Source organism: Taudactylus pleione, unplaced genomic scaffold (assembly GCF_031769625.1).
Source record: "Taudactylus pleione unplaced genomic scaffold, aTauple2 ptg000254l, whole genome shotgun sequence".
In the NCBI taxonomy this organism is placed as follows: domain Eukaryota; kingdom Metazoa; phylum Chordata; class Amphibia; order Anura; family Myobatrachidae; genus Taudactylus; species Taudactylus pleione.
The window spans coordinates 133824-159634 of record NW_028284656.1 but is presented as its reverse complement, the minus strand read 5'-3'; the positions used below and the strand labels follow the sequence as shown (position 1 = coordinate 159634).

At 44.5% G+C, this 25811-nt stretch overlaps 1 protein-coding gene across 3 annotated transcripts in view; it reads right to left on the bottom strand.

The window, feature by feature from the left end:
• Positions 1-25811, bottom strand: part of KHK (ketohexokinase) — a 366821-nt gene that overhangs the window by 285920 nt on the left and 55090 nt on the right. For all 3 annotated transcript variants that reach the window (XM_088480520.1, XM_088480521.1, XM_088480522.1), the window contains exon 2: positions 12553-12669. In XM_088480520.1, the coding sequence (XP_088336646.1) occupies positions 12553-12669 (117 nt within the window). The remainder of the gene's footprint in view (positions 1-12552; positions 12670-25811) is intronic.

Here is a 25811-nt window from a genome sequence, read left to right as displayed (position 1 = left end):
AGTGAGATATGCAGGATGAACTTGTAATCACAGGGATAGAATGCACAGTGAGACATGCAGGATGAACTTGTAATCACTGGGATAGAATGCACAGTGAGACATGCAGGATGAACTTGTAATTTGTAATCACAGGGATAGAATGCACAGTGAGATATGCAGGATGAACTTGTAATCACAGGGATAGAATGCAGTGTGAGACATGCAGGATTAATTTGTAATCACAGGGATAGAATGCACAGTGAGATATGCATGATGAACTTGTAATCACAGGGATAGAATGCACAGTGAGACATGCAGGATGAACTTGTAATTTGTAATCACATGGATAGAATGCACAGTGAGACATGCAGGATGAACTTGTAATTTGTAATCACAGGGATAGAATGCACAGTGAAACATGCAGGATGAACTTGTAAGTTGTAATCACAGGGATAGAATGCACAGTGAGACATGCAGGATGAACTTGTAATTTGTAATCACATGGATAGAATGCACAGTGAGACATGCAGGATGAACATGTAATTTGTAATCACAGGAATAGAATGCACAGTGAGAAATGCAGGATGAACTTGTAATCACAGGGATAGAATGCACAGTGAGACATGCAGGAAGAACTTGTAATCACAGCGATAGAATGCACAGTGAGATATGCAGGATGAACTTGTAATTTGTAATCACAGGGATAGAATGCACAGTGAGACATGCAGGAAGAACTTGTAATCACAGGGATAGAATGCACAGTGAGACATGCAGGATGAACTTGTAATCACAGGGATAGAATGCACAGTGAGACATGCAGGATGAACGTGTAATCACAGGGATAGAATGCACAGTGAGACATGCAGGATGAACTTGTAATTTGTAATCACAGGGATAGAATGCATGGTGAGACATGCAGGATGAACTTGTAATCACAGGGATAGAATGCACAGTGAGACATGCAGGATGAACTTGTAATTTGTAATCACAGGGATAGAATGCACAGTGAGACATGCAGGATGAACTTGTAATCACAGGGACAGAATGCACAGTGAGACATGCAGGATGAACTTGTAATCACAGGGATAGAATGCACAGTGAGATATGCAGGATGAACTTGTAATTTGTAATCACAGGGATAGAATGCACAGTGAGATATGCAGGACGAACTTGTAATTTGTAATCACAGGGATAGAATGCAGTGTGAGACATGCAGGATTAATTTGTAATCACAGGGATAGAATGCACAGTGAGATATGCAGGATGAACTTGTAATCACAGGGATAGAATGCACATTGAGACATGCAGGATGAACTTGTAATTTGTAATCACATGGATAGAATGCACAGTGAGACATGCAGGATGAAGTTGTAATTTGTAATCACAGGGACAGAATGCACAGTGAGACATGCAGGATGAACTTGTAATCACAGGGATAGAATGCACAGTGAGACATTCAGGATGAACTTGTAATCACAGGGATAGAATGCAGTTTGAGACATGCAGGATTAATTTGTAATCACAGGGATAGAATGTACAGTGAGACATGCAAGATGAACTTGTAATCACAGGGATAGAATGCACAGTGAGACATGCAAGATGAACTTGTAATCACAGGGACAGAATGCAGTGTGAGACATGCAGGATTAATTTGTAATCACAGGGATAGAATGCACAGTGAGACATGCAGGATGAACTTGTAATCACAGGGATAGAATGCACAGTGAGACATGCAGGATGAACTTGTAATTTGTAATCACAGGGATAGAATGAACAGTGAAACATGCAGGATGAACTTGTAATTTGTAATCACAGGGATAGAATGCAGAGTGAGACATGCAGGATGAACTTGTAATTTGTAATCACAGGAATAGAATGCACAGTGAGACATGCAGGATGAACTTGTAATCACAGGGATAGAATGCACAGTGAGATATGCAGGATGAACTTGTAATCACAGGGATAGAATGCACAGTGAGACATGCAGGATGAACTTGTAATCACTGGGATAGAATGCACAGTGAGACATGCAGGATGAACTTGTAATTTGTAATCACAGGGATAGAATGCACAGTGAGATATGCAGGACGAACTTGTAATTTGTAATCACAGGGATAGAATGCAGTGTGAGACATGCAGGATTAATTTGTAATCACAGGGATAGAATGCACAGTGAGATATGCAGGATGAACTTGTAATCACAGGGATAGAATGCACATTGAGACATGCAGGATGAACTTGTAATTTGTAATCACATGGATAGAATGCACAGTGAGACATGCAGGATGAACTTGTAATTTGTAATCACAAGGATAGAATGCACAGTGAGACATGCAGGATGAACATGTAATTTGTAATCACAGGAATAGAATGCACAGTGAGAAATGCAGGATGAACTTGTAATCACAGAGATAGAATGCACAGTGAGACATGCAGGATGAATTTGTAATTTGTAATCACAGGGATAGAATGCACAGTGAAACATGCAGGATGAACTTGTAATTTGTAATCACAGGGATAGAATGCACAGTGAGACATGCAGGATGAACTTGTAATTTATAATCACAGGGATAGAATGCACAGTGAGACATGCAGGATGAACATGTAATTTGTAATCACAGGAATAGAATGCACAGTGAGAAATGCAGGATGAACTTGTAATCACAGGGATAGAATGCACAGTGAGACATGCAGGAAGAACTTGTAATCACAAGGATAGAATGCACAGTGAGATATGCAGGATGAACTTGTAATTTGTAATCACAGGGATAGAATGCACAGTGAGACATGCAGGAAGAACTTGTAATCACAGGGATAGAATGCACAGTGAGACATCAAGGATGAACTTGTAATCACAGGGATAGAATGCACAGTGAGACATGCAGGATGAACGTGTAATCACAGGGATAGAATGCACAGTGAGACATGCAGGATGAAGTTGTAATTTGTAATCACAGGGACAGAATGCACAGTGAGACATGCAGGATGAACTTGTAATCACAGGGATAGAATGCACAGTGAGACATTCAGGATGAACTTGTAATCACAGGGATAGAATGCAGTTTGAGACATGCAGGATTAATTTGTAATCACAGGGATAGAATGCACAGTGAGATATGCAGGATGAACTTGTAATTTGTAATCACAGGGATAGAATGCACAGTGAGATATGCAGGATGAACTTGTAATCACAGGGATAGAATGCACAGTGAGACATGCAGGATGAACTTGTAATCACAGGGATAGAATGCAGTGTGAGACATGCAGGATTAATTTGTAATCACAGGGATAGAATGCACAGTGAGATATGCAGGATGAACTTGTAATTTGTAATCACAGGAATAGAATGCACAGTGAGACATGCAGGATGAACTTGTAATCAAAGGGACAGAATGCACAGTGAGATATGCAGGATGAACTTGTAATCACAGGGATAGAATGCACAGTGAGACATGCAGGATGAACTTGTAATCACAGGGATAGAATGCAGTGTGAGACATGCAGGATTAATTTGTAATCACAGGGATAGAATGCACAGTGAGATATGCAGGATGAACTTGTAATTTGTAATCACAGGAATAGAATGCACAGTGAGACATGCAGGATGAACTTGTAATTTGTAATCACAGGGATAGAATGTACAGGGAAAAATGCAGGATGAACTTGTAATCAAAGGGACAGAATGCACAGTGAGATATGCAGGATGAACTTGTAATCACAGGGATAGAATGCACAGTGAAACATGCAGGATGAACTTGTAATTTGTAATCACAGGGATAGAATGCACAGTGAGACATGCAGGAAGAACTTGTAATCACAGGGATAGAATGCACAGTGAGACATGCAGGAAGAACTTGTAATCACAGGGATAGAATGCACAGTGAGACATGCAGGATGAACTTGTAATCACAGGGATAGAATGCACAGTGAGACATGCAGGATGAACTTGTAATCACAGGGATAGAATGCACAGTGAGACATGCAGGAAGAACTTGTAATCACAGGGATAGAATGCACAGTGAGACATGCAGGAAGAACTTGTAATTTGTAATCACAGGGATAGAATGCACGGTGAGACATGCAGGATGAACTTGTAATCACAGGGATAGAATGCACAGTGAGACATGCAGGATGAACTTGTAATTTGTAATCACAGGGATAGAATGCACAGTGAGATATGCAGGATGAACTTGTAATTTGTAATCACAGGGATAGAATGCACAGTGAGATATGCAGGATGAACTTGTAATCACAGGGATAGAATGCACAGTGAGAAATGCAGGATGAACTTGTAATCACTGGGATAGAATGCACAGTGAGACATGCAGGATGAACTTGTAATTTGTAATCACAGGGATAGAATGCACAGCGAGATATGCAGGATGAACTTGTAATCACAGGGATAGAATGCACAGTGAGACATGCAGGATGAACTTGTAATCACAGGGATAGAATGCAGTGTGAGACATGCAGGATTAACTTGTAATCACAGGGATAGAATGCACAGTGAGACATGCAGGATGAACTTGTAATTTGTAATCACAGGGATAGAATGCACAGTGAGACATGCAGGAAGAACTTGTAATCACAAGGATAGAATGCACAGTGAGATATGCAGGATGAACTTGTAATCACAGGGATAGAATGCACAGTGAGACATGCAGGAAGAACTTGTAATCACAGGGATAGAATGCACAGTGAGAAATGCAGGATGAACTTGTAATCACAGGGATAGAATGCACAGTGAGACATGCAGGATGAACTTGTAATCACAGGGATAGAATGCACAGTGAGACATGCAGGATGAACTTGTAATCACAGGGATAGAATGCACTGTGAGAAATGCAGGATGAACTTGTAATCACAGGGATAGAATGCACAGTGAGAAATGCAGGATGAACTTGTAATCACATGGATAGAATGCACAGTGAGACATGCAGGATGAACTTGTAATTTGTAATCACAGGGATAGAATGAACAGTGAAACATGCAGGATGAACTTGTAATTTGCAATCACAGGGATAGAATGCACAGTGAGACAAGCAGGATGAACTTGTAATTTGTAATCACAGGGATAGAATGTACAGTGAGAAATGCAGGATGAACTTGTAATCACAGGGATAGAATGCACAGTGAGATATGCAGGATGAACTTGTAATCACAGGGATAGAATGCACAGTGAGACATGCAGGATGAACTTGTAATCACTGGGATAGAATGCACAGTGAGACATGCAGGATGAACTTGTAATTTGTAATCACAGGGATAGAATGCACAGTGAGATATGCAGGATGAACTTGTAATCACAGGGATAGAATGCAGTGTGAGACATGCAGGATTAATTTGTAATCACAGGGATAGAATGCACAGTGAGATATGCAGGATGAACTTGTAATCACAGGGATAGAATGCACAGTGAGACATGCAGGATGAACTTGTAATTTGTAATCACATGGATAGAATGCACAGTGAGACATGCAGGATGAACTTGTAATTTGTAATCACAGGGATAGAATGCACAGTGAGACATGCAGGATGAACTTGTAATTTGTAATCACAGGGATAGAATGCACAGTGAAACATGCAGGATGAACTTGTAATTTGTAATCACAGGGATAGAATGCACAGTGAGACATGCAGGATGAACTTGTAATTTGTAATCACAGGGATAGAATGCACAGTGAGACATGCAGGATGAACATGTAATTTGTAATCACAGGAATAGAATGCACAGTGAGAAATGCAGGATGAACTTGTAATCACAGGGATAGAATGCACAGTGAGACATGCAGGAAGAACTTGTAATCACAGGGATAGAATGCACAGTGAGATATGCAGGATGAACTTGTAATATGTAATCACAGGGATAGAATGCACAGTGAGACATGCAGGAAGAACTTGTAATCACAGGGATAGATTGCACAGTGAGACATGCAGGATGAACTTGTAATCACAGGGATAGAATGCACAGTGAGACATGCAGGATGAACGTGTAATCACAGGGATAGAATGCACAGTGAGACATGCAGGATGAACTTGTAATTTGTAATCACAGGGATAGAATGCATGGTGAGACATGCAGGATGAACTTGTAATCACAGGGATAGAATGCACAGTGAGATATGCAGGATGAACTTGTAATCACAGGGATAGAATGCACAGTGAGACATGCAGGATGAACTTGTAATTTGTAATCACAGGAATAGAATGCACAGTGAGACATGCAGGATGAACTTGTAATTTGTAATCACAGGGATAGAATGTACAGGGAGAAATGCAGGATGAACTTGTAATCACAGGGATAGAATGCACAGTGAAACATGCAGGATGAACTTGTAATTTGTAATCACAGGGATAGAATGCACAGTGAGAAATGCAGGATGAACGTGTAATCACAGGGATAGAATGCACAGTGAGACATGCAGGATGAACTTGTAATTTGTAATCACAGGGATAGAATGCACGGTGAGACATGCAGGATGAACTTTTAATCACAGGGATAGAATGCACAGTGAGACATGCAGGATGCACTTGTAATTTGTAATCACAGGGATAGAATGCACAGTGAGACATGCAGGAAGAACTTGTAATCACAGGGATAGAATGCACAATGAGACATGCAGGATGAACTTGTAATCACAGGTATAGAATGCACAGTGAGACATGCAGGAAGAACTTGTAATCACAGGGATAGAATGCACAACGAGACATGCAGGATGAACTTGTAATCACAGGGATAGAATGCACAGTGAGACATGCAGGAAGAACTTGTAATCACAGGGATAGAATGCACAGTGAGATATGCAGGATGAACTTGTAATTTGTAATCACAGGGATAGAATGCACAGTGAGACATGCAGGATGAACATGTAATTTGTAATCACAGGAATAGAATGCACAGTGAGACATGCAGGATGAACTTGTAATTTGTAATCACAGGGATAGAATATACAGTGAGAAATGCAGGATGAACTTGTAATCACAGGGACAGAATGCACAGTGAGATATGCAGGAAGAACTTGTAATCACAGGGATAGAATGTACAGTGAGACATGCAGGAAGAACTTGTAATTTGTAATCACAGGGATAGAATGCACAGTGAGACATGCAGGATGAACTTGTAATCACAGAGATAGAATGCACAGTGAGACATGCAGGAAGAACTTGTAATCACAGGCATAGAATGCACAGTGAGAAATGCAGGATGAACTTGTAATCACAGGGATAGAATGCATAGTGAGATATGCAGGATGAACTTGTAATTTGTAATCACAGGGATAGAATGAACAGTGAAACATGCAGGATGAACTTGTAATTTGTAATCACAGGGATAGAATGCACAGTGAGACATGCAGGATGAACTTGTAATTTGTACTCACAGGGATAGAATGCACAGTGAGACATGCAGGATTAACTTGTAATCACAGGGATAGAATGCACAGTGAGACATGCAGGATGAACTTGTAATCACAGGTATAGAATGCACAGTGAGAAATGCAGGATGAACTTGTAATTTGTAATCACAGGGATAGAATGCACAGTGAGACATGCAGGATGAACTTGTACTCACAGGGATAGAATGCACAGTGAGACATGCAGGATTAACTTGTAATCACAGGGATAGAATATACAGTGAGAAATGCAGGATGAACTTGTAATCACAGGGACAGAATGCACAGTGAGATATGCAGGATGAACTTGTAATCACAGGGATAGAATGCACAGTGAGACATGCAGGATGAACTTGTAATCACAGAGATAGAATGCACAGTGAGACATGCAGGATGAACTTGTAATTTGTAATCACAGGGATAGAATGAACAGTGAAACATGCAGGATGAACTTGTAATTTGTAATCACAGGGATAGAATGCACAGTGAGACATGCAGGATGAACTTGTAATCACAGGGATAGAATGCACAGTGAGACATGCAGGATGAACTTGTAATCACAGGGATAGAATGCACAGTGAGATATGCAGGATGAACTTGTAATCACAGGGATAGAATGCACAGTGAGACATGCAGGATGAACTTGTAATCACAGGGACAGAATGCACAGTGAGATATGCAGGATGAACTTGTAATCACAGGGATAGAATGCACAGTGAGATATGCAGGATGAACTTGTAATCACAGGGATAGAATGCACAGTGAGATATGCAGGATGAACTTGTAATCACAGGGATAGAATGCACAGTGAGACATGCAGGATGAACTTGTAATCACAGGAATAGAATGCACTATGAGAAATGCAGGATGAACTTGTAATCACAGGGATAGAATGCACAGTGAGAAATGCAGGATGAACTTGTAATCACAGGGATAGAATGCACAGTGAGACATGCAGGATGAAGTTGTAATCACAGGGATAGAATGCACAGTGACCAGGCAGGATGAACTTGTAATCACAGGGATAGAATGAACAGTGAAATATGCAGGACGAACTTATAATTTGTAATCATGGGAATAGAATGCACAGTGAGACATGCAGGATGAACTTGTAATTTGTAATTACAGGGATAGAATGCACAGTGAGACATGCAGGATGAACTTGTAATCACTGGGATAGAATGCACAGTGAGACATGCAGGATGAACTTGTAATTTGTAATCACAGGGATAGAATGCACAGTGAGACATGCAGGATGAACTTGTAATCACAGGGATAGAATGCACAATGAGACATGCAGGATGAACTTGTAATCACAGGGATAGAATGCACAGTGAGACATGCAGGATGAACTTGTAATTTGTAATCACAGGGATAGAATGCACAGTGAGACATGCAGGATGAACTTGTAATCACAGGGATAGAATGCACAGTGAGACATGCAGGATGAACTTGTAATCACAGGGATAGAATGCACAGTGAGAAATGCAGGATGAACTTGTAATCACAGGGATAGAATGCACAGTGAGACATGCAGGATGAAGTTGTAATCACAGGGATAGAATGCACAGTGACCAGGCAGGATGAACTTGTAATCACAGGGATAGAATGAACAGTGAAACATGCAGGACGAACTTATAATTTGTAATCATGGGAATAGAATGCACAGTGAGACATGCAGGATGAACTTGTAATTTGTAATTACAGGGATAGAATGCACAGTGAGACATGCAGGATGAACTTGTAATCACTGGGATAGAATGCACAGTGAGACATGCAGGATGAACTTGTAATTTGTAATCACAGGGATAGAATGCACAGTGAGACATGCAGGATGAACTTGTAATCACAGGGATAGAATGCACAATGAGACATGCAGGATGAACTTGTAATCACAGGGATAGAATGCACAGTGAGACATGCAGGATGAACTTGTAATTTGTAATCACAGGGATAGAATGCACAGTGAGACATGCAGGATGAACTTGTAATTTGTAATCACAGGGATAGAACGCACAGTGAGACATGCAGGATGAACTTGTAATCAGGGATAGAATGCAGTGTGAGACATGCAGGATTAACTTGTAATCACAGGGAAAGAATTCACAGTGAGACATGCAGGATGAACTTGTAATCACAGGGATTGAATGAACAGTGAAACATGCAGGATGAACTTGTAATTTGTAATCACAGGGATAGAATGCACAGTGAAACATGCAGGACGAACTTTTAATTTGTAATCACGGGAATAGAATGCACAGTGAGACATGCAGGATGAACTTGTAATCACAGGGATAGAATGCACAGTGAGACATGCAGGATGAACTTGTAATCACAGGGATAGAATGTACAGTGAGACATGCAGGATGAACTTGTAATTTGTAATCACAGGGATAGAATGCACAGTGAGACATGCAGGATGAACTTGTAATCACAGGGATAGAATGTACAGTGAGACATGCAGGATGAACTTGTACTCACAGGGATAGAATGCACAGTGAGACATGCAGGATTAACTTGTAATCACAGGGATAGAATGCACAGTGAGACATGCAGGATGAACTTGTAATCACAGGGATAGAATGCACAGTGAGACATGCAGGATGAACTTGTAATCATAGGGATAGAATGCACAGTGAGACATTCAGGATGAACTTGTAATCACAGGGATAGAATGCACAGTGAGACATGCAGGATGAAGTTGTAATTTGTAATCACAGGGATAGAATGCACAGTGAGACATGCAGGATGAACTTGTAATCACAGGGATAGAATGCACAATGAGACATGCAGGATGAACTTGTAATCACAGGCATAGAATGCACAGTGAGACATTCAGGATGAACTTGTAATTTGCAATCACAGGAATAGAATGCACAGTGAGACATGCAGGATGAACTTGTAATCACAGGGATAGAATGCACAGTGACCATGCAGGATGAACTTGTAATCACAGGAATAGAATGCACAGTGAGATATGCAGGATGAACTTGTAATCACAGGGATAGAATGCACAGTGAGACATGCAGGATGAACTTGTAATTTGTAATCACAGGGATAGAATGTTCAGTGAGACATGCAGGATGAACGTGTAATTTGTAATCACAGTGATAGAATGCACAGTGAGACATGCAGGATGAACTTGTAATTTGTAATCACAGTGATAGAATGCACAGTGAGACATGCAGGTTGAACGTGTAATTTGTAATCACAGAGATAGAATGAACAGTGAGACATGCAGGTTGAACTTGTAATCACAGGGATAGAATGCACAGTGAGACATGCAGGATGAACTTGTAATTTGTAATCACAGGGATAGAATGCACAGTGAGACATGCAGGATGAACTTGTAATCACAGGGATAGAATGCACAGTGAGACATGCAGGATGAACTTGTAATCACAGGGATAGAATGCACAGTGAGACATGCAGGATGAACTTGTAATCACAGGGATAGAAGGCACAGTGAGACATGCAGGATGAACTTGTAATCACAGGGATAGAATGCACAGTGACCATGCAGGATGACCTTGTAATCACAGGAACAGAATGAACAGTGAAACATGCAGGACGAACTTGTAATTTGTAATCACGGGAATAGAATGCACAGTGAGACATGCAGGATGAACTTGTAATTTGTAATCACAGGTATAGAATGCACAGTGAAACATGCAGGACGAACTTGTAATTTGTAATCACGGGAATAGAATGCACAGTGAGACATGCAGGATGAACTTGTAATTTGTAATCACAGGGATAGAATGCACAGTGAGACATGCAGGATGGACTTGTAATCACAGAGATAGAATGCACAGTGAGACATGCAGGATGGACTTGTAATCACAGGGATAGAATGCACAGTGACCATGCAGGATGAACTTGTAATCACAGGTATAGAATGCACAGTGAGAAATGCAGGATGAACTTGTAATTTGTAATCACAGGGATAGAATGCACAGTGAGACATGCAGGATGAACTTGTAATCACAGGGATAGAATGTACAGTGAGACATGCAGGATGAACTTGTACTCACAGGGATAGAATGCACAGTGAGACATGCAGGATGAACTTGTAATCACAGGGATAGAATGCACAGTGACCATGCAGGATGAACTTGTAATTTGTAATCACGGGAATAGAATGCACAGTGAGACATGCAGGATGAACTTGTAATTTGTAATCACAGGTATAGAATGCACAGTGAGACATGCAAGATGAACTTGTAATTTGTAATCACAGGAATAGAATGTACAGTGAGACATGCAGGATGAACTTGTAATTTGTAATCACAGGAATAGAATGTACAGTGAGACATGCAGGATGAACTTGTAATCACAGGTATAGAATGCACAACGAGACATGCAGGATGAACTTGTAATCACAGGGATAGAATGCACAGTGAGATATGCAGGATGAACTTGTAATCACAGGGATAGAATGCACAGTGAGACATGCAGGATGAACTTGTAATCACAGGAACAGCTTGCACAATGGAGCAGTTTGAGGCACACAGGATAACTTGTAGAAAACACAGGATAGATTACACAGAGGTCTTCAGGGAAACACAGGTAAACAGGAACACCAAGGAAAATGATATATTCTCTGGAACATGAGACGGTCGTCACAAGGAATGACCACGTGCAGTTATGATGTTGAACAGCAACTTCCTGAAGCTCTGGGGCCGGATTTATACCCAGGCGTAAGAGATTATTGGAGCACAGCGTCAGCTGACTGAGATCATGCTACCATTGGTTAGGAGGACTGTCACATGAGAGGAACTGTCATGGCGGAGCCCATGATGTGAACGCCGATCCCCAAAACACACAGCCGACCATGGAAGTACTCAAAAGCACCTAAGGCAGAATACTCAGCATCTCACCCCTCACTGCACCAGACATCTGACCATAAGGAGGACATGGGAAGCCGGCGCGAAGGTGAGAGATAGCCGATCCTAGGCTGAACCCTGACACATACATATACACACACACATACATATACACTAACTGACACATATATACACACAATGACACATATATACACACATATACATACATACTGACACACACACTGACACATATATCCACACACATACATACTGACACATATATACACACATATACATACATACACACAGTGACACATATATACACACACACATACATACACACTGCTGGTACTTACTCAGCTATATGACCAGGAGCCAGGGAGCCCATGAAGGAGCAGGGTGCACCCAGCAGAGACAGCACAGTGCACGTATTGGAGGCATTACCGCCTCGCTGCCAACGCTGCGACAAACACCTGCAACAAAATCACACAATGTGTTACACACAAAATACTGGGCAACCACAATAAGGGCTGATTCAATAACAGTGATCGACTTCTGTGCATGTAATCACATCTATGTCACCCTGACTTCTGTACATGTAATCACGTCTATGTCACCCTGACTTCTGCGCATGTAATCACGTCTATGTCACCCTGACTTCTGTGCATGTGATCACGTCTATGTCACCCTGACTTCTGTGCATGTGATCACGTCTATGTCACCCTGACTTCTGTACATGTAATCACGTCTATGTCACCCTGACTTCTGTACATGTAATCACGTCTATGTCACCCTGACTTCAGTACATGTAATCACATCTATGTCACCCTGACTTCTGTGCATGTAATCACGTCTATGTCACCCTGACTTCTGTGCATGTAATCACACCTATGTCACCCTGACTTCTGTGCATGTAATCACACCTATGTCACCCTGACTTCTGTGCATGTAATCACGTCTATGTCACCCTGACTTCTGTGCATGTAATCACACCTATGTCACCCTGACTTCTGTGCATGTAATCACATCTATGTCACCCTGACTTCTGTGCATGTAATCACACCTATGTCACCCTGACTTCTGTGCATGTAATCATGTCTATGTCACATGTCACCCTGACTTCTGTGCATCTGATCACACCTATGTCACCCTGACTTCTGTGCATGTAATCACGTCTATGTCACCCTGACTTCTGTGCATGTAATCACGTCTATGTCACCCTGACTTCTGTGCATGTAATCATGTCTATGTCACCCTGACTTCTGTGCATGTAATCACACCTATGTCACCCTGACTTCTGTGCATGTAATCACGTCTATGTCACCCTGACTTCTGTGCAGGGTGACATCTATGTCACCCTGACTTCTGTGCATGTAATCACGTCTATGTCACCCTGACTTCTGTGCATGTAATCACACCTATGTCACCCTGACTTCTGTGCATGTAATTACGTCTATGTCACCCTGACTTCTGTGCATGTGATCACGTCTATGTCACCCTGACTTCTGTGCATGTGATCACACCTATGTCACCCTGACTTCTGTGCATGTGATCACACCTATGTCACCCTGACTTCTGTGCATGTAATCACGTCTATGTCACCCTGACTTCTGTGCAGGGTGACATCTATGTCACCCTGACTTCTGTGCATGTAATCACGTCTATGTCACCCTGACTTCTGTGCATGTAATTACGTCTATGTCACCCTGACTTCTGTGCAGGGTGACATCTATGTCACCCTGACTTCTGTGCATGTAATCACATCTATGTCACCCTGACTTCTGTGCATGTAATCACGTCTATGTCATCCTGACTTCTGTGCATGTAATCACACCTATGTCACCCTGACTTCTGTGCATGTAATCACGTCTATGTCACCCTGACTTCTGTGCATGTAATCACACCTATGTCACCCTGACTTCTGTGCATGTAATCACGTCTATGTCATCCTGACTTCTGTGCATTTTTGGGGTGACGAGGCTTCCTACCCCTGGATCACGGTATGAGAAACGCTGCTCCTATTTTGTTAATTTTCCTTGTGTCATTACACACACACACATACAAAACGATAGACATGTACATAATGAGATAACCACACCTGTACAGGGTCTGGGCGCAGTCATCACACACACACATACACACAGTCATTACACTCACACACACCTGCATACAGTGATATACATGTACATAATGAGATAACCACACCTGTATGGGAACAGTCATCACACACACACACTGTCATTACACACACACACACACACACACATACATACCCCTAGTCATTATACACTACAGTCATTAAACACACACACCTTCATTACACTCACACACCTACATACAGCCATTACACATACACAGTCATTACATACCGTCATTACACACACATCACCTACATACAGTCATTACACACACATCACCTACATACAGTCATTACACACAGTCACCTACATACAGTCATTACACACACAGTCACCTACATACAGTCATTACACAGACATCACCTACATACTGTCATTACACACACACAGTCACCTATATACCGTCATTACACACTAACTGTATGTAGATGACTGTATGTAGGTGTGTAATGACTGTATGTAGGTGACTTTGTATTGACGGTATGTAGGTGATGTGTGTGTATTGACGGTATGTAGGTGATGTATGTAATGACTGTATGTAAGTAATAAGACATATGGTATGAACTTACCTTTGTTATCTCTCGTTCTTCGAAGTCCATAGGGTCCACATGGTTGACCTTGGGGGTATAGCTGGATCTGGATCCATAGGCACCATGCAGTTAAAGCTATGGCTCCCAGGATGCACTGGGTCCATCCTCCTCTATACCCCGCCCCCGAACCACAGGCACCTCATTTTAAGTTAAAGCCAGGCCGGAGTCGGGTCACCATAGTGCAGGGGGGCTGAGTAGCAGCCCCTAAGCTTATTTTTGAGGGTTTTCTAAATTTTTATTTTACTTTAAAGACTCTTCCACCCCACCGGCGCCGCAACGCCAGTACAGGTCTGGATATCATGGCGGGACCCCAGAGTCTGTGCTAGCCGGACTCTGCGGGTGCCCAAGACTGCTGCCAGATCGAAGGGGACAGGTTAGTCGCGAATCACCACTTGCGGTGATCCACGTGTAAAGGCAGTCTATTGCCTTCGGTCTCTGGGGACAGGCCGGAGGCGCTAGCAGTGGTGGCGGCCCACACCTCCATACCCCGCACATCCACTAGACCAACAGGGAACTATGCCGGCAGTGAGAGCCGGCATCCCGGGGGTTAATTGCTGGCCAGGGGAGGCAGTATTCCCTGTTTAGTGGCTCCTCCAATCAGCTCAGAGAGTCTTTCCGCTCGGGACTGGCATCGCTGAGAGCTGCTCTCCTCCTTCAGCCTCTGAGGTCTCCGGTGCCCATCTTCTCACAGGCAGCGCAGATCTCTCGGGCAGCACGTGGACCAGTCCCCCTGTGTACCTCTCCCCTGCTAGGACAGTGTACACAGCACTATAGCCCTCCCAGACACTGACTCTGGGCAGCGCCTCCTGTGTACCTCTCCCCTGCTAGGACAGCGCACACAGCACTATAGCCCTCCCAGACACTGACTCTGGGCAGCGTCCCCATGTGTACCTCTCCCCTGCTAGGACAGCGTACACAGCACTATAGCCCTCCCAGACACTGACTCTGGGCAGCGTCCCCTGTGTACCTCTCCCCTGCTAGGACAGCGTACACAGCACTATAGCCCTCCCAGACACTGACTCTGGGCAGCGCCCCCTGTGTACCTCTCCCCTGCTAGGACAGTGTACACAGCACTATAGCCCTCCCAGACACTGAATCTGGGCAGCGTCCCCTGTGTACCTCTCCCCTGCTAGGACAGTGTACACAGCACTATAGCCCTCCCAGACACTGACTCTGGGCAGCGTCCCCTGTGTACCTCTCCCCTGCTAGGACAGTGTACACAGCACTATAGCCCTCCCAGACACTGAATCTGGGCAGCGTCCCCGTGTACCTCTCCCCTGCTAGGACAGCGCACACAGCACTATAGCCTTCCCAGACACTGACTCTGGGCAGCGCCCTCTGTGTACCTCTCCCCTGCTAGGAAAGTGTACACAGCACTATAGCCCTCCCAGACACTGACTCTGGGCAGGGTGATTGTAGTGACAAGGTGCAGTGGGTATTACTTCTGCATTGTATGTGACCAGTACTAGTGCTGACTGTCTGTGATTTATTTCTCCTTACTGTCAGTCTATACCTATCCCTTTCCTTCTCCTACATCCCTGGCAGGTGTGTGGGTAGGGCTTTTTTCTGATCTCACTGTATAAATTCATGTATTTGTGAGGTCGGTCACATACAGTTGCGTGCTACACGGTGCCATATCTGTGGGCTTGTGTGCTGCATGCTTGTGGGTTCGCCAGGGGTGCGCTACTGGACTTCCCAATAGATTTAATAAATGAAATATAAATATATATATATATATATATATATATATCATACACACACACACAGTACATATTAATATAGTCAGCCATCTCTGATGAGGAAGTTGAACGCTTCGCGGCTCCTACGTTGTTCTCCTGCAGACGCTGCGTCGCAGGAGTAAATAAGGAGGATTGAGCACAGGATGGGCTGTGTGTGCGGTGCCATCAGTTACCTGGTCCTTTCAACTACGGGATAGGACCCTCCTTGGGAGGTGTTTTCTCAGGTGCTGGCCTATCGCCTCGCGGTCCCGGCTGCTCTCCCCCATATGGGGTTACCCCAACCAGCCATCCCCCATTCCCCGGGTATACCGCATCTGTTGCAGTCTCCCCCTGGGCTCAGACTGTTAGTCCATATATGGGGTTACCTATATATAGTCTCCTCCAGTGACTCTGCAGTCCGTCATTCCCGTTCAGGGACTCCCTCAGGCGGGGCAAACACCATGGGTGGATGTGTTCTCCAGTTCAGTCCAGAGTTTGGCAGCTTCATCTTCAGCCTTTCAAACTATGTTACGTAGTGACTAGCCTCAGACGGCGTCTAAACGCCCTGTTATGTCATCCCAGCCTATGCAACTGTCAGACTCCAATGCGTCCTCGGATGATGGGGAATTGCCTGAGGACTCTGACTTGGATCCCCCTGTCCGGGAACTGGAAACTAAATCTTTCATTAATGTGCCGGCATTGGTAATGGCGGTGCGATCCATTCTTGATATAGAGGATGATGCACCGGCCCCTAAAACCAAATACCCTTATTTCAAACAAGCAAAGGTGACTTCGGCTGTTTTTCCCCTATCTGACCAACTGACTGATCATATGGCGGAGGCCTGGCAGTCACCTAGTAAGAGGTTCCAGCCGCAGAAACGTTTAGCGTCTAGTTATCCGTTTCCTGCAGGTCAAAAAGTGGGAAACTCCGCCTGCGGTGGATTCTCATGTTACTCGCTTAATCAAGAGTGCTACCTTGCCTATGCCGTCCATTTCATCCCTAAAGGATCCCACAGACAGGAAGGTGGAGACTTGTTTGAAATCATTCTATTCTCTATCAGGGGCTGTAGCTCGTCCGTCCATGGCTATCTCCTGGGTGGCTAAAGCCATTGAAAGCTGGGCCAATGTGCTGGAGCTTTAGTGGAACAGATGAGAGATGCCGCTTCCTATATTGGTGAGACGGCTTTGGATGCCAATCCTCTGACTTCCAGAATCTCGACCGCAGCTGTGTCTGCTCGCCGGTCTTTGTGGCTATGTTCTTGGAGAGCGGATACAGATTCCAAGAAGGGTCTGGAGGCCTTACCCTTCAATGGGGAGATATTGTTTGGCCCAGACCTGCACAAAATTGGAGATACCCAGGCAAAGTCGAAGTCAGCTTTCCTACCATCGGCAGCTGCACCTTCTAAGGCTAGGATCTCTGCATTTCGGTCCTTTCGTTCTCAAGGAAAGTCCAAGAGTCAGTCATTCCCGAGGCAGTCGGCAACCATGGCCGCCCCTAAACCTAATAAGCAAGTTTGGAGCGCTAGATGCCCTACTTCCAGGCCAGAGGATAATCCTTTCGCCTGATGGGACGGGTCTCCCTCTGGGGGATCCCAGAGTGGGAGGCCGACTTCTTCAATTTGCCCAGTGCTGGTGCAACACCACCATGGATGCTTGGATACAGACCTCCCCACCAGTTCTTCTGCACGAGTCCTCTTCCAGACGAGAACAAGGCCTTGCAGATTCAGGGAGCCATAGAGTCCTTGCTGAAAGCAGGGGTCATTGTTCACGTTCCGCTATCTCTACTACTCTACTCTGTTTCTGGTTCAGAAACCCAATGGGTCTCATCGGCCTTTCCTTAATCTAAAGGAAACACTGCGTTCCATCATTCTGGCTATGGAGCCTGGGGATTACATGGGCTCCCTGGACATCCAGGATGCCTACCTCCATGTTCCTATAGTGCCTTCACACCAGCGGTATCTGCGATTTGCTATATGACAGCACCACTTCCAGTTTCAGGCTCTGCCCTTTGGCCTCTCCATGGCTCCAAGGGTATTCACCAAAATTATGGTGGTCATGCAGGGGCTGGCTGGCAACTTAAATAGTGGCCCCAGTTGTAGTCTTCCCCCTATGCAGTACCCCCACTATTGCCCTTTATATAGAGCCCCCAGCAGTGGTCCCTCGATGCAGTGCACCCAGTGGTAATCCCCTCCCCCCTATGTAATGCCCCTAGTAGTAGTCCCCTCCTCCCTATGCAATGCCCCTAGTAGTAGTCCCCCCCAGTAGTAGTCCCTCCCTTGTAGTGCCCCCAGTAGTAGTAGTCCCCCCCTTGTAGTGCCCCCAGTAGTATTCCCCCCTCCTTGTAGTGCCCCCAGTAGTAGTAGTCCCCCCCCTTGTAGCGCCCCCAGTAGTAGTAGTCCCCACCTTTGCAGTGCCCCCAGTAGTGGTCTCCTCCTTATAGTGCCAGACCCCCCGCAGTAGACACACATAATATAAAAAAAAAACACTTACCTGACACCCGCTCCTGCTCCTGCCGCCGAGATCAGCTCCTCCGTCCACCGCTTTGCATTATGGGAGTGACGCGTCACTCCCATTACCCACTGCGGGAGCCGGAAGATGTCTGGCTCTGGCAGTGGGAGCAGCAGCCGATGAGAGTCTGTCAGACTCTCATTGGCTGCTGATCACAACAAACACACAGCTGCCGGAGCCGGTGGCTGTGTGTTTGTCACTTGTGTAGCGCTGACCGAACTCCGTCCGGTCAGCGCTACACACGCGTTGCAGTCTGTGTCACAGTGACACAGACTGCCCGCGGCCCGCATGACGCTGCGGCCCGGGGGGCACATGGCACCCTGCCCCCCCGGCCCAGCCCGCCACTGCGGTCATGGCTGCCCATCTACGGAGGTAGGTTATACGGCTTCTGTCGTATCTCGACGACCTCCTATTGCTGGAAAGCTCTGCGGAGGTACTTCTACAACATCTACACCTGATGATCACTTGTCTGCAAGCGCACGGGTGGCTGATATATTGGAAAAAGTTCTGCCTGATTCCGTCACAAAGGATGACTCATTTGGGAGTCCTTCTGGATTTTTATCAGCAAAGGATCTTTCTGACCCCATAAAAGATTTCCTCCCTACAATAGCGGGTGCGCAGTTGCCTGAAGAGTTGCCGGGTGTCTGTTCACTTGGCAAAGAGGGTTCTAGGGTCCATGGTGTCAGCGTTCGACATGGTGGAGTATGCCCAGTTCCATTCCAGGCCCCTGCAGGGGCTGATTCTATCCAAATGGAACGGGTTACTACACATGATCAGGACTCAGATGCTGGTGTTGTCTCCAGAGGTGCGCCTGTCTCTAGCTTGGTGGCTTCAGATATATCATCTCACCAGGGGTCGCCCCTTTTGGATCCCGGACTGGGTTCTTCTCACAACAGATGCCAGTCTCCAGGGTTGGGGTGCAGTGGCAGGTGCACTTTCACTTCAGGGCCGTTGGACAGCGGAAGAATTAATGCTCCCGATTAACATTCTGGAACTTCGGGCCATGTACAGGGCCTTCCAGGAGTCCTCAATTGGGAGGCAGACTTCCTCAGCCGTCACGATGTTCATTACAGGGAATGGTCGCTTCACCAAGAGGTGTTTCAACTACTCGTGGACAAGTGGGGACTGCCGGAGGTGGACCTCATGGCATCACGTTACAATCACTAGTTGCCCATGTACGGGTCCAGAACAAGAGATGCCAACGCAAGCCTGGTGGATGCTCTGTTGTTGAGCTGGACCTTCCAGTTGGCATATCTATTCCCTCCGATATCCCTACTTACTCTAGTTCTTTGGAAATTCAAACAGGACGGTGGCACGCTTCTGCTAGTGGCTCCGGCTTGGCCCAGACGTCCTTGGTACTCAGATCTTCAGAGTCTCTCCATCGACACTCCGTTCCTTCTACCTCAATGTCCGGACCTGTTGTCTCAGGGTCCCTGCCTTTACCCGGATCTGGGTCGTGTGTCTTTGACGGCGTGGCTCTAGGTTTCTCAAGCTCGGTCATCAGCACAATGCTGCAGGCGCGCAAACCTGCCTCCGCCAGGATTTACAACAGAGTGTGGCATACTTATTTTCAGTGGTGTGAGAAGAGAAACTACGATTCTCAAGTGTTTCATGTTTCTAGGATTTTGGCGTTCCTCCAGTCTGGTTTGGACCTAGGCTTACGCCTAGCTTCTTTGAAGGTTCATGTGTCTGCACTATCTGTGTGGTTCCAGCGTAGGATAAGTCCACTGCCTGATGTCCACACCTTTTTCCAGGGTGTTCTCAGGATTCAGCCTCCCTTTGTTCCCCTGGTGGCTCCTTGGGATTTGGTGGTAGTGCTTCGGGCCCTACAGGGTCCTCCATTCGAACCGCTAGAGTCGGTGCAACTCAAGTGGTTGATGGTTAAGACTGTTTTTCTCCTGGCGATTGCTTCGGCCAGGAGGGTGTCAGAATTGGGGGCACTTTCCTGTCGTCCTCCCTTTCTGTTATTTCACCAGGATAGGGCAGTGCTTCGCACTCGTCTGGGTTTTCTTCCTAAGGTGGTTTCCAAATTCCACATTAATCAGGAAATTGTTGTGCCAGTCTTTCAGTCACCTGACCTCTCGGTTGGTGAGGCCTCCTTGAATGTGGTCTGGGCTCTCCAAAGTTATGTGGACCGGACTAGTTCCATTCGGAAGTCTGATTCCTTATTCGTCCTCTTTGGTTTTCACAGGAGGGGTTGGTATGCCAACAAACAAACTTTAGCTAGATGGCTTTGTTTGGCTATTTCTGGGGCTTATACTCAGGAGGGTTTGCCTGTTCCAGCCTCTGTTAAGGCTCATTCTACTCGGTCTGTGGGCAGCTGGCCGTGGCGCCTCGGCTGTTCAGCTGTGTAAGGCAGCCACGTGGTCTTCCATTCAGACCTTTCTGAGGTGTTGTGCTTTTGAACCCTTTGCCTCTCAGGATGCTTCCTTCGGGCGTCGGATGCTCCTTTCAGCTCAGGAGCGTCCCCGCCCTTAGTTGGACTGCTTTGGGACATCCCCAAGGTCATCCCTGTGTACCCCTTATGGACCCTGAAGAAGAAAATGAGAGATATGGTAAGAATTTACCTTTTGTTATCTCTCTTTCTTCGAAGTCTATAGGGTCCACAGTACGCCCGCCCTGACGCACCTGGCTTCATATGGGCTGTGTTGCTGGTCACCGGTTTTACGTCTCCATTTCTGTGAGGATGGTTCTTGTGTGTTCCAGTCTTCCTTCTCTCTGTTTTTCCTCCTCCGGCCTTGGTTACTTACCAACTGAGGTGCCTGTGGCTCGTGGGCGGAGTATAGAGGAGGATGTACCCAGTGCATCCTGGGAGCTAAAGATTTAACTGTGTGGTGCCCAAGGATCCAGATCCAGCTATACCCCAAGGGCAACCATGTGGACTTCGAGAGAGATAGCAAAGGTAAGTTCTTACCATATCTCTCATTATGTAGGTGACTGTGTGTAATGACTGTATGTACGTGATGTATGTGTAATGACGGTATGTAGGTGATTGTGTGTGTAATGACTGTATGTAAGTGATTGTGTAATGACGGTATGTAAGTGACTGTAATGACAGTATGCAGGTGACTGTGTGTAATGACTGTATGTAGGTGAAGTGTGTGTAATGACGGTATGTGGGTGACTGTATAATGACTATGTAGCTGACTGTATAATGACTGTATGTAAGTGACTGTGGAATGACGGTATGTAGGTGAAGTGTGTGTAATGACGGTATGTGGGTGACGGTATAATGACTGTATGTAGGTGGTGTGTGTAAATACTGTATGTAGCTGACTGTATAATGACTATGTAGGTGAAGTGTATATAATGACTATGTAAGTGATGTGTGTGTAATGACTGTATGTAAGTGACTGTGGAATGACGGTATGCAGGTGATGTGTGTGTAATGACGGTATGTAGGTGATGTGTGTGTAATGACGGTATGTAGGTGATGTGTGTGTAATGACTGTATGTAGGTGATGTGTGTGTAATGACTGTATGTAGGTGATGTGTGTAATGACTGTATGTAAGTGATGTGTGTGTAATGACGGTATGCAGGTGATGTGTGTGTAATGACGGTATGCAGGTGATGTGTGTGTAATGACGGTATGTAGGTGGTGTGTGTAATGACGGTATGTAGGTGATGTGTGTGTAATGACTGTATGTAGGTGATGTGTGTGTAATGACTGTATGTAGGTGATGTGTGTAATGACTGTATGTAAGTGATGTGTTTGTAATGACGGTATGCAGGTGATGTGTGTGTAATGACGGTATGCAGGTGATGTGTGTGTAATGACGGTATGTAGGTGGTGTGTGTAATGACGGTATGTAGGTTATGTGTGTGTAATGACTGTATGTAGGTGATGTGTGTGTAATGACTATGTAGGTGATGTGTGTGTAATGACGGTATGTAGGTGATGTGTGTGTAATGACTGTATGTAGGTGATGTGTGTGTAATGACTATGTGGGTGATTGTGTGTGTAATGACTGTATGTGGGTGACTGTGTGTGTAATGACTGTATGTAGGTGATGTGTGTAATGACGGTATGCAGGTGATGTGTGTGTAATGACGGTATGTAGGTGATGTGTGTGTAATTACTGTATGTAAGTGACTGTGTAATGACGGTATGTAGGTGATGTGTGTGTAATGACGGTATGTAGGTGATGGGTGTGTAATTACTGTATGTAAGTGACTCTATGTAGGTGATGTGTGTGTGTAATGACTGTATTTAGCTGATGTGTGTGTAATGACTGTATGTAGGTTATTGTGTAATGACTGTATGTAAGTGACTGTATGTAGGTGATGTGTGTGTAATGACGGTATGTAGGTGATGTGTGTGTAATGATGGTATGTAGGTGATGTGTGTGTAATGACTGTATGTAGCTGATGTGTGTGTAATGACGGTATGTAGGTGAAGTGTATATAATGACTGTATGTAAGTGATATGTGTGTAATGACAGTATGTTGGTGATGTGTGTGTGTAATGACTGTATTTAGCTGATGTGTGTGTAATGACTGTATGTAGGTGATTGTGTAATGACTGTATGTAAGTGACTGTATGTAGGTGATGTGTGTGTAATGACGGTATGTAGGTGATGTGTGTGTAATGATGGTATGTAGGTGATGTGTGTAATGACTGTATGTAGCTGATGTGTGTGTAATGACGGTATGTAGGTGAAGTGTATATAATGACTGTATGTAAGTGATGTGTGTGTAATGACTGTATGTAGGTGATTGTGTAATGACTGTATGTAGGTGATGTGTGTGTAATGACGGTATGTAGGTGACTGTGTAATGACGGTATGTAGGTGATGTGTGTGTAATGATGGTATGTAGGTGATGTGTGTGTAATGACTGTATGTAGCTGATGTGTGTGTAATGACTGTATGTAGGTGACTGTGTGTAATGACGGTATGTAGGTGACTGTGTGTAATGACGGTATGTAAGTGACTGTGTGTGTAATGACAGTATGTAGCTGATGTGTGTGTAATAACGGTATGTAGGTGACTGTGTGTGTAATGACTGCATGTAAGTGATGTGTGTGTAATGACTGTATGTAAGTGACTGTGGAATGACGGTATGTAGGCGATGTGTGTGTAATGACGGTATGTAGGTGACTGTGTGTAATGACGGTATGTAGGTGATGTGTATATAATGACTGTATGTAAGTGACTGTGGAATGACGGTATGTAGGTGATGTGTGTGTAATGACGGTATGTAGGTGATGTGTGTGTAATCACGGTATGTAGGTGATGTGTGTGTAATGACGGTATGTAGGTGATGTGTGCGTAATGACTGTATGTAGGTGTCAAAGCTGGATAATTGGCTCAGAGAAGATCAATTTAAAATTGAAGCGTGCGCAATGCCATCTTGCGAATGGCAGCTAGACTCCATTTTAGAAACAAGAATCTGCAAGAAGCCATTTTGCAACCAGCGTCACTTTAAGCTACAACTCACGAGCTAAGAACGGATGGCAATGTTTTTGATAATCTAAATAGAATAGACAATGCACCAGAAACTGTAAGTGTTTTACATACAAATTGGGAATCCCTGTTGGCAATTGTAATATAATCCAGGCATTGATCTACACAATTGGATTTGTCTGAATCCAAACAGGTTTTAGTTTCATACCTAGACAGGATGGTTTAGTCTCACAGCTGGAAGTCACATTTGCATTGCAGTCTGAAACTGTGAGTGAGGAATGATATGTGTGTGTGTGTGTATGTATGTATGTGTGTATGTATGTGTGTGTGTGTGTATGTATGTATGTATATATATATATATATATATATATATATGTTAAGTCCATCATAGATGGAATCTCATGCATAAACACCGCACATTACGCACAGTTGAGCTGCTAACATGACGCCCAGTAGCGAATGCACAATTATTAGCATCATGCGATTGCATCTTTCACCATTTCACATACACACATTATGCTTAAGACCCCGAATGAAAATACCGTTTATTAGCTTTATGCGCACGCATCTGTCCCAAGTTAACTAGCGTCTTCATATCAAACCCCGAATACTCACACATTACATATTCACACATAAGGTTTAATAAGCTTTAAAGTGTATGATTTAAGTTGGTTCAGTTAGTTTAAATGCTGAGAAATAAAGATATTTGATAACTAAGGTATTATACATGCTAAACAAGCCGTGTTTGGTTATGTACTGATGCGTACTCTTTTTACAGTATTCCGGTGTTATCGGTGGGGAGATCGCATCATGCATTCTCGAGTTATGGATCGCAGAGCCTACAAGCAACAAAATGTATATTTCATGAACAACTGTTAGGATGTTGCAGGGGACGGGAAGGGAGAGATCCCCAGCTGTTAGAGGCAGGGAGAGTCTATTTGACCAGCCTGTTAAATGCTCTGTAACAGATGCTTCTCCCTTGGGAACCAATGACATCAGCAACTAACTTCTCTATTGTCCTGTTTATTCTGGGGGGGTATATATGTGTGCTCAAACGCTGGGTTCTTAGTCTTCATGCTGAATGACGAGGGGTCTCTTGCTGATGCCTATCTTCGGGTCCGGAAGCGCCTGCGTATGTATACTGTACTTGGGTCTGTATAATTTACTTTGCGCCTAAATTGTGTCTGGATCAATAGCGTGTAAGTGACTGTACTTTTACTTGAATAATACTTTGAGCTTCGGAACCACATGTTCT